The sequence below is a fragment of the Morone saxatilis genome, unplaced genomic scaffold (assembly GCF_004916995.1).
Source record: "Morone saxatilis isolate NCDOM2014 unplaced genomic scaffold, NCSU_SB_2.0 Contig24, whole genome shotgun sequence".
Classification (NCBI taxonomy): Eukaryota; Metazoa; Chordata; class Actinopteri; family Moronidae; genus Morone; species Morone saxatilis.
In genome coordinates this window covers 22,086,779-22,101,914 of record NW_023339807.1, presented here as the reverse complement: position 1 = coordinate 22,101,914, position 15,136 = coordinate 22,086,779, and the positions used below count along the sequence as shown (strand labels likewise).

The following is a 15,136-nucleotide window of genomic DNA, read 5'->3' as shown; positions in this document are numbered from 1 at the left end:
TAGGACCCGGGGAACATAGGACCCGGGGAACATAGGACACGGGGAACATAGGTACGCTCCTGTTTCTCAACATATCAGCCACTCATTTCACTACCAACAGAGAATGTTCAGAAACCTGGATATGGTTTTTATTGGAGTACTCCAGATGCAAAACACATACTGTAACTGGGACACTACAAAAATCATAACTAGGACACTAGTGTGCTTGTAAATGCACTCAATGCGTTAGCCTGAGTCTCCATACTTTCTAACCTCCTGACCCTGTCTGGAGCTCAAGTATTTGTTCCTGCTGAAGAAATTTAAAACAGGTCACATATATTCATATTTAAATATATAAAGTTACTCAAAGAATAGTAAACAGAGCATTTGCAGATTTGGTGCTCTAGTGTGTATTTTCGGCAGCAGGACACGTGTGTGGGACTGACTCATAATAAACTACAGTAGACTGTTTATCATAATGTCACCCAGTGCAAAGGTGTATGTGTTTTTAATAGTTTTTGGACAACAATGGAGCTTGGTGGCACAGAGGAATAATATATATATGGCTGTGGACACAGAGAAAAATATAGATGATCAATAGATGTATCTTTTAATTATGCCAAAATATTTGGACACATGGAGGTGTGGATGGTTTTTCCAGAGAAACAGTACAGTGATCATTCCGAGTTTGGAAACAATATGGAGTTGGTTGAAGCTGGATTTACCTAGTCAAGTAAATTTTATTTATATAGCCTAATATCACAAATTTGCCTCAAAGGGTTTTAGAAACTGTACAGCCCTTCCCAGATGGACACACATACAGTATATGTGTGTACAATTTAGAAAATGCTGATATCTGTATGACATGCACATATACATATATAAATATACTTTAAAAATTATTCTACCCGGGTGAAGAAAGGAGACTTGAGATCTTCAGTTCTCCATCTCACATTGGGAGTTGGACTTCCTGTCACATGACATTCAAATGTCAGGTTGCCACCTTCTTGAATCTTGTCTTCAAAGGAGAAAATGGTCACCTCCGGCAGACCTGAGAGCAGCAGAGGAAACAGCATGAGCACATAGCAATGAGCACAGGTCGCTAATGTGATTTTTGTTTTTTCAGTTAAGGGAAACAGCACAGAGCCAAAAACTCTCTCATATGTTTCCTGGCAACAAGATGTTCCTACTGTATGTGATTAAAGCAACAATGGTGGGCCAATTTCTTCCCTGCATTTCACTGCACCTGCTTGTTTAAGGCATTAATATGCAGAATAGGAATGACAAATGGTTTTCATTTTTCTTTTTCAATCCAGATAGATGGAGCTGACTCATTTCAAATATTTAATACACCACATGAGAGGGAGACTTATGGTAAAGATTAAAAATGTCATGAACTTCACAATAAAATATTTAAACATTCCCTCCAGACATATTTAAGATATAGAAAAATACTTTGCTTTAAGTAATCATTTGTGTCTGATATGGTTTTTCCACAAAAATATCACAATTTCAATTCAATTGCCAACTTAAAATTCTTAAAATAACATTTCCTACTTCTCCCTCATTAAAAAAAAAAATCAAGAATCTGAGAATATTGATATAAAAAAATAATTCATAAGTTTAACTACAAGTCCCATTTTGGAGGATTCAAGTTTTCACATTACACATGTGAAAGAAAGAGGAAAACAAAATGGTGGATTGCGGACTCATTATGTAATTGATGATCACAAAAAAAATCATTAACAAAGGGTAAGACCATGAGCCAACAGCCTCCACACAAGTCAAACTCACAGCATTTGGAAAGCAACATATTTAAAAAAAAAAACAAGAAATGAACGTAAACTTTTTTTTAGTTTGAACTTATTCAAACACTGTCGGCTTTTTATACAGATGCACAAGTTTGTTAACTTGTATGAGAAGAGTATGTTACCTGACTTGCAAGTCACGTTTCCATTACTGTGGCAAGTCATGTCGAATGTTATGTAATTTAAAAAAACCTCAACATCGGTCAACAATGACTTTTAGTTTCATGGGGCCAGTTTCATGGTCTTTACACTACCTCACCTGAAGCAGATACACTGGAGATGAAAGACCAGTGTGTCTCATACACAATGCTTAAGGGTACCTTGTCTGTCTGTATGAGATGCCGAGGGATGTGGCAAAACATCGAATGAGCACAGGCTGTGATTTCACAAAATCATGTTGGTATATCCATATGTTAAAGATTTAAAATGAGCACAGAGAAACTTTTCTTCAGCACATGACTGTGAAAACCTTGTAGGGTCAAACTATGTAGTATCAATAAGCACAACACATTTTTGAGTTTAAAAATACATATTTCTGGGATTTGATGTAAGACAAAATGAAAGCCAAACTCACTGCAGTTATCTATCACCAAAGAGTTGAGGGCCACTTCCTGATCATTGGATAAACAAGACAATAGTTGGTTGTCTAGGTCACCACGTTCATTATGCTGCCACTGCTGGAGCCAGTGGAGGTCACATGAGCAAACAAGAGGGTTGTCCCTCAAAACCCTGAAGAGAAAAAAGACACACATCAGATCACAACATCAGATCTACTGGCAACATATTAAATGGTTAAGTCTTTTTCACTAATTTCTCTGAGAACAATGCACAAGAACCACTATTTAAAAGTACAATTTTAATTTTATATACATCTCGATTTTCCCTTTTGATAGAAAATAACCTTTTATACCCTCCAACTTTAGATATCTTCAATAATGTAGCCAGACTGTGATCTAGGTTTGATATTAGGCCTAATGTTTCAAGTTTCTAAGGAGTCTAAAAGCTGCAGACCTGTTCAAGTTGGTCAAAACTTTTGACTTAGGGACTGTGCAAAAATTCTTTTTGACTTAGAATTAGAAATCTGCCACACCCTCCCACCATTATCTCAAAATAACATTGAACTAACTCCTTTAGCCATTAATAACCTAAAATTTAACCTTGAATACCTCAATATAAAATGTATTTTCATAATGTGAGCCATCAACATACACTAAAAGTAGAATTACCAGTTGTCAAATTTATGGAAAACATATGCTCAGTTTATAAAACATATTGTAGAGAGCAAGACCTAGGCAGCTAAATGAACAGATATTACCATTGCCACTGAATGGGCACTGGCAGTGGCAGATTAAGGTGGTTGTACTATTGTAACTTTTTTTTATGTTGCCTCCTTTTGGCGCTGTGCAGCCCAATCAGTAAGATTATTTCCTCCTTCATGTGCAGCTTGACCTGGTGGGAATTTAAACCTATTTGAATGAATGAAAGTGTCCTCATTACGGGTTAAAGGGACTCACAGGTTGAGCAGCGGTAGAAAATGAAACACCCTCCAGGAGATGTGTTCCAGAGAGTTTGATGCCAAGTTCCTATGAAACAAAGAGAGAATACATATGATATTATCAACATTTGTTTTGCTGATCTATTGCTATACAGTATGTAACACAACAATAGAGAGAGCTAAGAACCACCTGAACAGATAAAGAAAATTGCATACAGTCAATAAGGTAATGTTACCGTGGCAGTGTACTTGAAATCATGCCAATCATGCCATCTGCTCAAATGTTGCTTTGAGAAACTGTATAAATCTTTCAGAAACAAATAATTATTCCCAGCCTAAATGAAAGAAAAAATAAAGTAAAAATGTTCTTTTCATTGTTGTAATCTAGTCCTATTCTGCAGTTGAGTCACACTGTGATTTGATTGCTCACTTTCAGAGCAATGCTTACCTGCTTTGAATTACTCTCAGTGGAAAACATTAATGCATCCAAATGGGTCCTGATCAATTACCTTGGCAAGTATTTCACTCCAGCCAGGAGCTACATTCACAAACACCTCCAGCACACCTCTCAGTGTTTGCTTAGTGTTCAGTACATTAGGTGATTAATCCAGAGTCCCAAACAATTCACTGAGAGGAAGGAAGCTGCTCAGCTACACAGACTGAAATACGCCAAAGAACTGCATTCGTGGTAAAAAGGTTTTAGAAAAGTTTACTATTTTTGTGTACTAATAAAAATCACTGAGAGTTTTTAGCCCTGCTAGCTTTTGGCTGTACAAAAATGTTCAACAAATATCAGATGGATTGACGTGAAATTTTATATTAACATTCATGGTCCCCAGATGATGAACCCTCGTGACTTTGCAAATCCCCTCTGGCACCACCAGCAGGTCAAAGTTTTCACTTATTGGGTGAAATATCTTAGCATCTCCTGGATGAATTGGCACACAGTTTTGTCCAGACATTCATGGTTCCCCGAGGATGAATCCCAATTACTTAAGTCGCAGCACGTAAGTAACTGACATCATTTAAGACTGGCGCTATGGAAGGATTTCTCATTTGGCAGTTTCAACATCCTCACTCGGAGGAACGGAAGCTAAGATGCGAAGCAAGAAGAACCTTGTTGTTTATTTTATTTTTTTTATTAAAAAAATGTCAAAGCAAACATTGTACATAACATTATCCTACATCTAAAATTGTGTATGTCAGACGATCATAATAAACCTGATATATATGAATGCCGCGTATGTTTTTGTCAACCCTCTCGGGCCACTAAAATATCATCACAGTAGCTTGATCCTCAGACAGCCAAGGAACCAGACTGTAAATAAACCTCCCTCAGAAGATGACAAAAAGCCACACTGGGGAGCGCACACATGGAAGCCAATACATTTTTACTCTGGCAGGGCCAAGGGTTCAATTATTTGTTTTCCTTGCTCCCAAAAGTTCATGTCAGATGGGTTAGCCATTGGGGCTTATCCATTACCAGCTCGATTCCTGGCCAGGCCCACAGGGGGAGAGCAGAGCCGGGAATAGCGGCTCATTTTCTTAAGAACTAAATGCAATTTTATAAAAGACGATTGAGTTCCAGGAGGATTGTGGATGAAGACGAGGGGCAAAGGAGAGAAAGGAAAGTGGTCCAAGCTGACATAGCCTCCATGTGCCCTGTTAACTTTTGTTATAGTCTGTCCCTTTTAATCTTAGAAATACATCTGTCACACAGGAGCCCCTATATTCCACCCAACCTCAGCCCAGCCTCTCCCTCCTCAGTAAAATATTGATTAAGTGATAATGGACCCTTAGTGGAGTGTATTTATTATGCATCAGTTGTCAATAATCCGCCAAAGTGAGCGAGTAAAAGGTGACTGGTGGATGTCTTCTCCAATTTCTCGAGCTCTCCCCGCCTACCTCACTCCAACCCCCTCCGCCCCCCATATCTGGTCCTCGAAACTGGCCTGTCCTTTAGATAAACAACATCGGACATGTTGCACAAGCTCAGTAAAACGATGAGGACAAGATGGTGGTGATAAGAGTCAGCTGCTGATGAATAGACAGATTTGATGGTTCCAGTCGATAAGTCTTTGTAGCATTATTTATTGTTGGGCCTGGATTGTAAGGCCAAACTGTTCATGAATTATATAACGTCAAAAAAACAAAACAGATGCGAAAATTCAACTACCAGGCTGCTTAAATTTGTTTTCTAAATGATTGTTGAAAAAGGAGATGGTTACAAATAAATAGATTTTTACTATCCACAACAATGCCATGTTTCTGTGGTACATTATATATACTGTATATAATTTTTTTTTTTCATTGGCAGCAAAATTAATTGACTTTAGAGACCCATTTTGCCTCACAAAAGGTCCAAACCCTAAAGAAAAAACAGCAAATACATTAGAAAGACTGGAACTAATATTGAAATACACTAATTTGTCCAAACGTTCTTGTATTTATTATTGGATCCTACGTCACAAACACGTGGTTGAACTACATAGCCTAATATCGATTTAGAAAAAAACACTTCTAATAAATGAAATTTGTGGTTTCAGTATCTGACATGAGCTCACAAATTTCCCAGATCTGTGGATGAGTAATACAACTCTTTGAACAAGTATCTGAGTCACTGTGATTTTGAGAAATGTAGCTCTCACTTTGTGTGACATGTGCAATATTAAAGGGGCAGCTGAGCACTGACTGACAGGGACAAATAGGCTGACCCAACACAGGTCAAAACATGACATGGGGCAAGACAATCCTTTTGTATCGACAAGGACACTTACACATACTGGAGCTTGAGGTTTTGTTGGAAGGCATTCGCAGAGATGAGCCTCAGCCTACATAATGTGACCGTGCTGGAGAGGGGGAGAAAACACAACAAAACATCAAAGTATTTTGATAGAAATAAAGCATTAAAACTCAGAAATACTTAAACTTGTGTGAGTTAGTGTCCGAGAGATAAAATCTGGGGTTGGGTTATTGTCATTACCAATTAATTTGCCAGTTATTTTGTCAAATAATCAATAATCTGTCAAACAAAGTGTAGGAAAACAGTGAATAATGGCCTGCCCAATGCCCATTTGATGTATGCACATGGCTTGTTTTTTTATTTACTTTGTATAAATTCTCAAATTTGAGAATCCATTTTCTGTCAATCAACTAAAGCTCTAAAATGTTAGTTTCTTAGATAAATCTAACTGACTTTTATACATCTCAAACTCATTTTTCTACTGAGGTCATTAGAGATTGTTCATCCAACTACCTTCAAATAGTGGCCAAAGGTATGGAGACACCCTATGCACATTTTGTAGGCTTTTCGTGTGGGGCTGTTTTTCCTGGTATGGTCAAGGCCACTGAGTTCTATTCAAGATAGATCTTATTCAAACAGCGTACAATCTCTTGGAAAATAGTGTGCTGTACAGTGTAGAGAAGGCCTTTTGTTTGTATTCTTTCGTTTGTTTGTTGTTTGTATGTAACAGGACAATGCCCTCCTGCACAAAGGCAAGTCCATAAAGAAATGGTTTTCCCAGTTTGTTGAGAAGAACTTAACTGGCTTGCACAGAGCCCTGACCTCAACCTCATCCAGATCCTTTGGGATGAACTGGACTGTGTGAGCCGGGCCTCATCACCCAAAATCAGCGTTCTCACTAATCCTAAATCCTTGCTGCAAAACCATGATTGTCCAATCATAGCTTAGCAACCTAGCAATAGCAAACCTGTCAAGCTTTGGATTTCTCTACATGTTGCAGCAGTGTGTACTGGGCTGTAGTAGCAATTAGCATTAGTAAAAGCATTTAAAGAGTTTCGATATTGTATTTTTGTTTTTTTAAAGGCTAAAAATGTACCAAAAATGTACTATAATATTATAATTTTGCCTGAGATACGTCTTTTAGCATTATCATTATGCATTATAAGTTTGGATGGTGAGTTGTTTGGAACGACATACTGTATTGAGAATTGCAGATAGAGAACAAACAGTACTCAGTAGTGTTGTGTTAGTGTATCCAGAAGCATTAACTGTTGGACATTGTCTTACAGGAAGGTGTGAAGAAAGAATTACTTACAGGTTCTTCAGCTCTCGGTAGTTGAAAAGATCAATTTCTGTTATATTCTCCAGGCCTGCTTGGTTTTCTATGAAACTGGTTAATGAGAGAGAGCGAAAGAGAGAGAGAAGCGAGGTAAATGCTATGAGTAGCTATGAGTAAATACATACATTATTTTGTGACCTTCAGCCATTTGTTGAGTAAATACTCAATTAAGCCCATGCTGAATGGAAATAATAGAAAACAGACGAAAAAGGAACAGAACACCTAAAAATTACAAAAGGTGAATGAATTCCTTGACCAGGGACATAGAAAATAACAAAAGAGAGGAGTTTATCATTTAGGGCATTCCAGCTGGACAGAACACAAAAATACTGATTTCCCTTTTATTATTAGTTTTGTACCAAAGATAAGACCACAAAAAGGCTCTCTGTTTTTCTCAAAGCAAAGAAATGGCATATTTCAGATAAAAAATCCAACACTGAAAACAACAGAAGTGGCTGAATTGACTTATAGTCCTGTTTGTGTCAATACTCAGCAGCTAATTACTCAAAACATTAACCCACTTTTAAAGGCATCATTATTCAGAGTTGGGAGAAACAACTGAAAAAAAAGGTGATGGGAACATAGGTATCACTTAAACTGGGGATACTGGGGAGGATGTTCCCAACACTTTTTGTAAATGCTGCTACTGCACTTCTTTTTAAACTACTCTTCTTTTCTATGATTGACTGTCCTGTGGTGGCCCCTGTTGGATTAGGTTGACAGGGAAGGTATTGGATTTCAATTGCATGAAATGTGGAAAAAATGTATGTGTAAAAAAAAAAATAACATGGAAGAATATAAATAATTAAATCCCTGCACCATTTTAATAATTAATGTTTTCACATATCGATATTTAAGCTTTATGCTTAGAATCAGAGTCATGGTTGGTCGAACTTCACTCCAAACTTTCTCCAACGTTAAAAAAGTATGCTGCATTGACACAACAAGGCAGTTAATTAACCATCTAGGAATTTACCATTATACTGCAAGAACATACAATATGTTATTTCTGCCGCTAGGGGGTCTCAAACAGCGAAACTATAACAAAAGATAAAGTTAGTGTGGGATCGTGGGAGTCTTTACCACCGTTGTTGTCAGTGTCTCCAGGTTAGGATTCTTCCAGTGTTCAACGTTTTTACCAGGAGCCAAATTATTTGCCTTCCAAAACAAATAGATCCAGTGATTAAAACCGATACAGTTTTTACCAGTTTTTGCTGTTCGGTTGACTGCTAACGTTAGCTCAATTTGTTTCTCTGACAACTTAAGATCCAGAATATGAACATTGTTGGAAAGTAGAAGTTATAGAAGAAGAAGGCTTTATTAATCCCCTATTGGAGAAATTGTTCTTTTCACTCTTTTTTTATTTTATATACCACATTAACACCAGCACCAGCTGAAAATGCACACCCTTCCATGCACACTGTGACAATGCAAACAGGGGGAGGAGATGCAGTGGAGTGATGGGCCACCGAAACATGACCAGTTTCTTGGGGTTAGGTTGCCCTTGCTCCAAGGGTACATCCGCAGTGCACGGAGGGAAACTGACACCTCTCCAGCTACCAGTCCACACTCCATATTGTGGTCTGTGGGACTTGAACCGGCGACCCTCCGGTTCCCAAGCCAAGTCCTTACACACTGAGATATAAGATATGATAGAGACAAAATATATTACATACGTCTAGTGTTTTTAGACATTTTAATGCAGACATTATGAAAAATCAATTGTGATACTCTCAACATTTTTGATCGCATTTCTAACTTTTTGTTCGACATCCTTAGTCACTTGAGTCAGTATTAAAGATGCAAAGACATGGCAGCTGCAGATGAAGACTTAGAAATTGAAGATGCAACATCCTGTTTATGATTGGTGCTTTCTAATGTAGATGTGATATTGGTATTGTTTGATTGACATGGTGTTGCAGCTGTGGATGTGCATGACTTAGGCTACTTGTGTGGTTGACATATTTTCATATTATTGATTCTGTGAAAGTTTAGGCTTATGACCTTTTTATGTGCCATTTTTCTTCCCGACCTGATGTAATTAGGTGCTCTTACCTTATACCAATCCCACAATTAGACAGCTTAAAATCGCATTTGTTAAAGAAGTTTAAAAACGTTTTTTTGTTTGTTTTTTTCCACATCTGAGCCCTTATGTACCCACCACTTGTCAGCACAAAGTGACGGCCTTGGATGGGAACAAATACATGGAACCTTGAGGCAGACTGGGAATTGAAATCATGGTTATGTGGAACTTCCGTGAGATAATAAAGAAAATACATTAAATAAGAAGGATACCATCCAAATTCAACCCCACTGACATCTCTGACCTCCTTGACATCCACTGAACAAACTAACAACAGATAACAAAACCAGCTGAGATGTCCAGGGACCCACAAACCACAAAGCTCATTTGAGGTGCCAGGTACATGAGGCTGATGGGAAATTCTTTTAAGCCTACCTCAAAATTACTAGTGAGCTGTAGATCAATTCAGCACTCAACGCAAGGACATCCAGCTCTTTTCATGAGATGTTTGAATAGATTGCTTGATCAGACCTACCAAGGATCTTGCCAGAGCAAACTGTCCACCTCATTTTCTGCCCTCCACCTCTCACTACACCCCCCCGTGCTATTTATGAATGTTGTCCATTTAGCTCAGGAGGACGCTTCTTTGACTCGATTCAAATAATAAAGGATTTTTTTCAATGTGAACATCTTCAGCCCTCTCTTGAACACATCATAATACCGAACCGAATAATAATCACAAAATGAAATGATAAAATGTATTTTCAGCTGCCATCAGACTGCCTTGAGGTGACCACAATGAAAATTTATTGGAAAAATATTATTAAATGTATATGGGCATCAACCTAATCTAAAAACATAAGTATATTTTAAAGCCAAATGAAATAAGCACGAAGAACTCAAGGGTTAGTTTGTGGGAGTCTAACCTGAAATTTTATTGTTGGAGAACAATTTATAAATGTACTCAATCTTTATTGAATATGTGAGTAGGGTGTATTTTGAATTCTAGTGGTTTTTAAGTTTTTATTTTCTTAATCATGTCTTTGCATCTTTATTTTTGAAAGGTACTGATGATCTTACTGTAGTAGGCTACTCTACCAATTTAGCATTGCACTCCTACATCAAAACCACTGTATAAGAGATCTTGTCTTGTGTTATTTTACGCATTCCTCTATCTTGTAAAAACCTGATGCCTACATTACCCACAACGCAACTCAGGCACCGATACTTTTGTCAAAGATTCAGTTATGCTAGTAGTGGCTAATGTAGCCACTAACCTAATGCAGAGATGAGGAGAAGTGTACATTGGTCTGTTAAACTAACTTCTTTCTAACTCCACACATCCACATTTTCAAACCAGTAATCTTAAGCCCGAACTGATGCTGACTCAAGTGACATCATCAGAGGGAATTTATCAGACTTTGCACAACTCCCTCTGGAGACATAAAAGGCATTATACAACTTTACACATTACTGTGCTATATGCAAATATTTTCATTTCAAAAGTTTAACTTCTGGATGTGAATCAAAGTTTTGGTTGAAATATGGCGAAAAAATGCTTCCAAAGCACATTTTGTTGACACCACAGCAGGTGAAATTTTTAATGGTTTCTGTGGGTCCTGCTCTCTGGAAAAAGCATCAACTGTTGCTCCTGATATGCTGCTGTTTCGTGGATTTTACAGTAATGATTATCACTTAACCAGAATAAAGATGATGGATGGATAAATAGATGGATAGAAAGATAAACTAGGAGACCTGTGTTATTCTGTATACACCAGTTAATTACATATGGATTCTTTCTCCATAGCATTAGTGTATAGTGCACATACCAAAAAAAATACCTGCAGTAATTTCTAGTTGATGACAGCCACTTTCAGCATGTGGCATTGTTTCAACCTTCCAGTTCTCTGTTTGTCAGCTGCAACACACAAACCTTTTTATTCATGTCTGATTGACCCACACAGAAATAATATGATTACAGGGCAGGTGGGCCTGGGATCACCAATCGCCCTTACTTATTGGATTGAGCCAAGTGGGTTGTATATCATCTATTGTTCCCGGGTGGGGGCATTGACTGGCAATTCACGAAATTGAATTTATAACTCAGCGTATGATGAATTTCGGCCCCTGTTCCACAGTTAATGGCCCCTTGTTTGTTCCGCGTATCGGCTGTATTCTCTTGCACTGCCAATACGGTGAAGTGTTGTTGTTTGCTGGCATGTAGAGCACCGTGGTAAACAGAAGCAGAGAAAGGCCCGCTCACTTATTGATTGAATGGTTCAGAGAGAATGTCAAGCCTCACCCTGAGCTCTACGAAACATGTTTAGCTGCAGGTACAAGGAAATACCTCTGAGGTAAGGGGGGCGGGGGTTGAGAGAAAAAGAGAGGGGGAGTGAAAGAGGAGGTGAGTGTGGTATAGGCTAATAGAGGCAGAAAGCGACAGTAAATTGACTTGCTCCACCGAAAAAAGCGTTTCACAAATGTAGTTCCTTCTTAACAAGCGCTAATTGCTCAGATCCGAGGACAGGAACAAAGAGAGAACAGCGTGGTGGTGCAGAGAGTGACATTTACTTTTCCATGTTGGAGCTGATGGTGGGTTGCATAATAATACAGCAGCCCTCTTTAAATCACAGGTGGTCAGTTTCTACTTCTTTTTCCATCCAAAGTTTCAAAAAGCCAATATTAAATAACAGTCATCTGCTGCAGACATGCTGTAGCTGAGTGAGAAGTCTCAGTTCATCTGAGCAATAACTTAGGTTGGTTTTATTCAAAATCATTCTCACAGGGATTATCTGTCCATAAATGATAATGAAAATAGGGCTGTAAAAGGACTACCTACATCCAACTAGCCTCCAAACAGGGGCATAAAGTGAACCTCATCAGCCATTTTTCTATTTAATCTATTGAGCACCAGTTGAACCACTGCAACAGAGGAACATAAATTAGGTCAGAACAACCTCACTGGTACACGCGGGTCATCTGATCCTTCATCAGAACTGGAATTTACATTTGAGCCTCAAAAATTGAAAAATACTCAATTTTCCTGCCACATGTATCTCTGATTACAGCATGGGATGTCTCCACCATGAATGAAAGCATGGCACATGTAATGCGTTGTTAACATTCAGAAAATTGTATGTATTCATCTCCTTTTACCTGTAGATATTTTACACATGGAAAAAGCTGGTTTGTTATTATAGGAGAAGATAAAAAGTCACACTCGGCCTCAAAAGTGCTTTCTTTGCTACAATTGCCATTAATAATAGAGTTCATGGGACTGTGCGTTGATAACTTCCAAGACATAAACCTGATCAAACCACACAGTCCTGATAAAGTGTGTTTAAGAGGTTGATAAGTTTTTATTTTAATGTTTTTTGAGAAAAAGTAAGATTTGAATCCAAGTTTTCAGGGGTTGTAAACAGAAACTACTGAACGATTTGAATGGGTGAAATGTGGTGATAAAATACTTTTAAAGCAAATTTTTAACTGTATTTTCAATGAGTTTGAATAAAAGAAGAGTAAGATCTTGAACATATGAACATGTGACCAGATTAAAAACCCACAAAACTGGAGTTGTGGTTTTCCACAACAGACTTATTAATACCTGAGCTGGTTTGGGATCTTCATCTAATTTATTATTTATTTAGGGACATTATTGGGCACACTTAACCCTACTGGTGGCATTTAAAATATTTTTAAACATTTTAAAACCAGCATTTAAACATTTGAAATTGCACTTCTATTTATGCTGTTTACTCTTTGTTAATCGTGTGTATGCCTGAATGAAGTTCCTAACGGATAAATAGTTATATTGAATTTGAATACTACAAGAGCCAAAAGTGCTGAGATCCTTCGAACCATGGAAATCCATTAGCATGCAGAGAAGCACTTAGTCAAAGCAAAGGAAAGCAACTTTGTTGCACAACCTTGAACAGTATAATGTATCAGCTCCAACTTCCTCCATTGGATACTCCTGAAGCTTCTGTATCACTCAATCAGAAAACCTTATCAATGATTGTAGAGTCATTTCTACGATTACCACATTTTAACACCTGGACTAGATTAACAGACTCTCCAAAACAATTGGACAAAATGAAAAATGATCCTCAAATATTCTCCTAACATGAAATTCAGCTCAGATATGAAGCTGGTTGTAAATGGCAACATTAAAACCAAGACTCCGCCATTGGGACACTCACAACTAATTCAACACCAACCCAGAGCGATCACAAACAACAAGAATTGAACACAAACAGATAATCAAGCTTGCCAAACTACCAGCATCAAGGCATGTGAGCGCATCTGATCTGAACACTCGGGCTCATTTAGAAACACATGCAGAGCAGGTGACACATCATACTCACATCTCTGTCACATTCTCGCTCTCTTGCCGCGCCAGTGCCGGGATGCTGGTGATACCGTTTGGCTCCAGGCACTGCAGCATGGCAAAAGAACACCTGCAAGCCGATGGGCACCCTCCCAAGGTGGGCACCGGTGCCAGGCTGAGCAGGGCGAGCACCAGGGAAGTGCACCAGGGAAGTGCCAGGGCCCGGGGTGCCACAGCCATGCTCAAAAAGAAGATTTTCTCAGCTCCAGCAGAGAGGTTTGGCAGCTAGTTGGAGTCAGTGTCTGTGTGGTTCACCTAATGAAGAGTGAGGGAGAGAGGCGAGGAGCTTTCACACACTGTGGCTCTTCTCGTGGCTCTCTGGCAGGGTTGAGATCCCAGCTGGTCAGGGTCTGGTACTGAGCCACAGCTGTACTGAGCAGCAGGAGGGGCAGGCAAGCAGGCAAGCAGGCAAGGGGCCTCTTGGGACATGGTGGTAGTGGGCTGCAGCCTCTCTCTTTCTCCCTCTCTCTTCCTCTCCTCCACAATAAAGGGAGGGGCAAGATAACAGGGCCCAGAGTCACCAGACACCTCGGAAAGCGAGAGGGGGAAGAGGGAGGGGTTGGGGTGAAGGGTGTGTGTTGATGATGATGAGAGGAGGAGATGGGATATGGTGATGGAGATCTCATCTGCCCCCCTCGGGTGAGAGGTCTGCTGTCCCGCCAGCAGCTTGAGGCGCAAACAGTGCCAAGAAGTCAGGGCTCTTGGGTGCCTGGATGCATGCAGTAGCGCTCTTATACTCACACTAACAGTACTGTAGCAACATCCTGCTGTATAGATGGATGGAGCTCTCTGTCCTGGGAGAATTGATTGTTGGAAGGTTCGTGATTGTTGAGACTTAGGAGGTCAGTGATGAATTTAATGGCTGTGGAAAAGTGGGGAGGGGTGGGGAGGCAAGCTTATCTGCAATAAGCCATTTTTCAACAGTGCAAACTCCCAGCAGGATTTAATAATAGTAAATGAAAGCAAAGGACTACAGGTCTCTGAGTTTGTTTTTCATCACTGGAACATACACATTGTTGTAAGCTTCGCAAGGCTTGCACACAATTTGCATTTCGCTCAATGTGATCTTTTAAAGCTCAATAGGCAATCCACTTTCATGCATTTCAAGTGGTATGTAACAGTTGACTGATAGGTATTCTCCAATACTTTGCCGTATAACCTAACACAGTGTGCTATAGCATCAGAACATGGATTTTGAAAAGGAAAAATCTTCTATAGACATAAAATTTGGCCTTAATGTTCCACTGAAAACGGCTTCTGAGTAAATAAGAGATGACGTGAGGTTATAAGATCTCTGTAACCCGCTATTAATTTTGAAGCTAGCAGCTCGACGCTACATTAGCTGCTACAAGCATAACACAC

The 15,136-nt window shown here is 39.0% G+C and overlaps 1 protein-coding gene across 1 annotated transcript in view; it reads right to left on the bottom strand.

The window, feature by feature from the left end:
- The window catches only part of ntrk1 (neurotrophic tyrosine kinase, receptor, type 1), a 34,612-nt gene extending 20,658 nt beyond the window's left edge, over window positions 1-13,954 (bottom strand). Inside the window, exons 1-6 of the mRNA XM_035672043.1 lie at window positions 13,752-13,954; window positions 7,341-7,415; window positions 6,060-6,131; window positions 3,302-3,370; window positions 2,362-2,516; window positions 888-1,030 (exon numbers count right to left, since the gene is read on the bottom strand). Of these exons, the coding sequence (XP_035527936.1) occupies window positions 888-1,030; window positions 2,362-2,516; window positions 3,302-3,370; window positions 6,060-6,131; window positions 7,341-7,415; window positions 13,752-13,954 (717 nt within the window). The remainder of the gene's footprint in view (window positions 1-887; window positions 1,031-2,361; window positions 2,517-3,301; window positions 3,371-6,059; window positions 6,132-7,340; window positions 7,416-13,751) is intronic.
- Window positions 13,955-15,136: the final 1,182 nt, after the last annotated feature.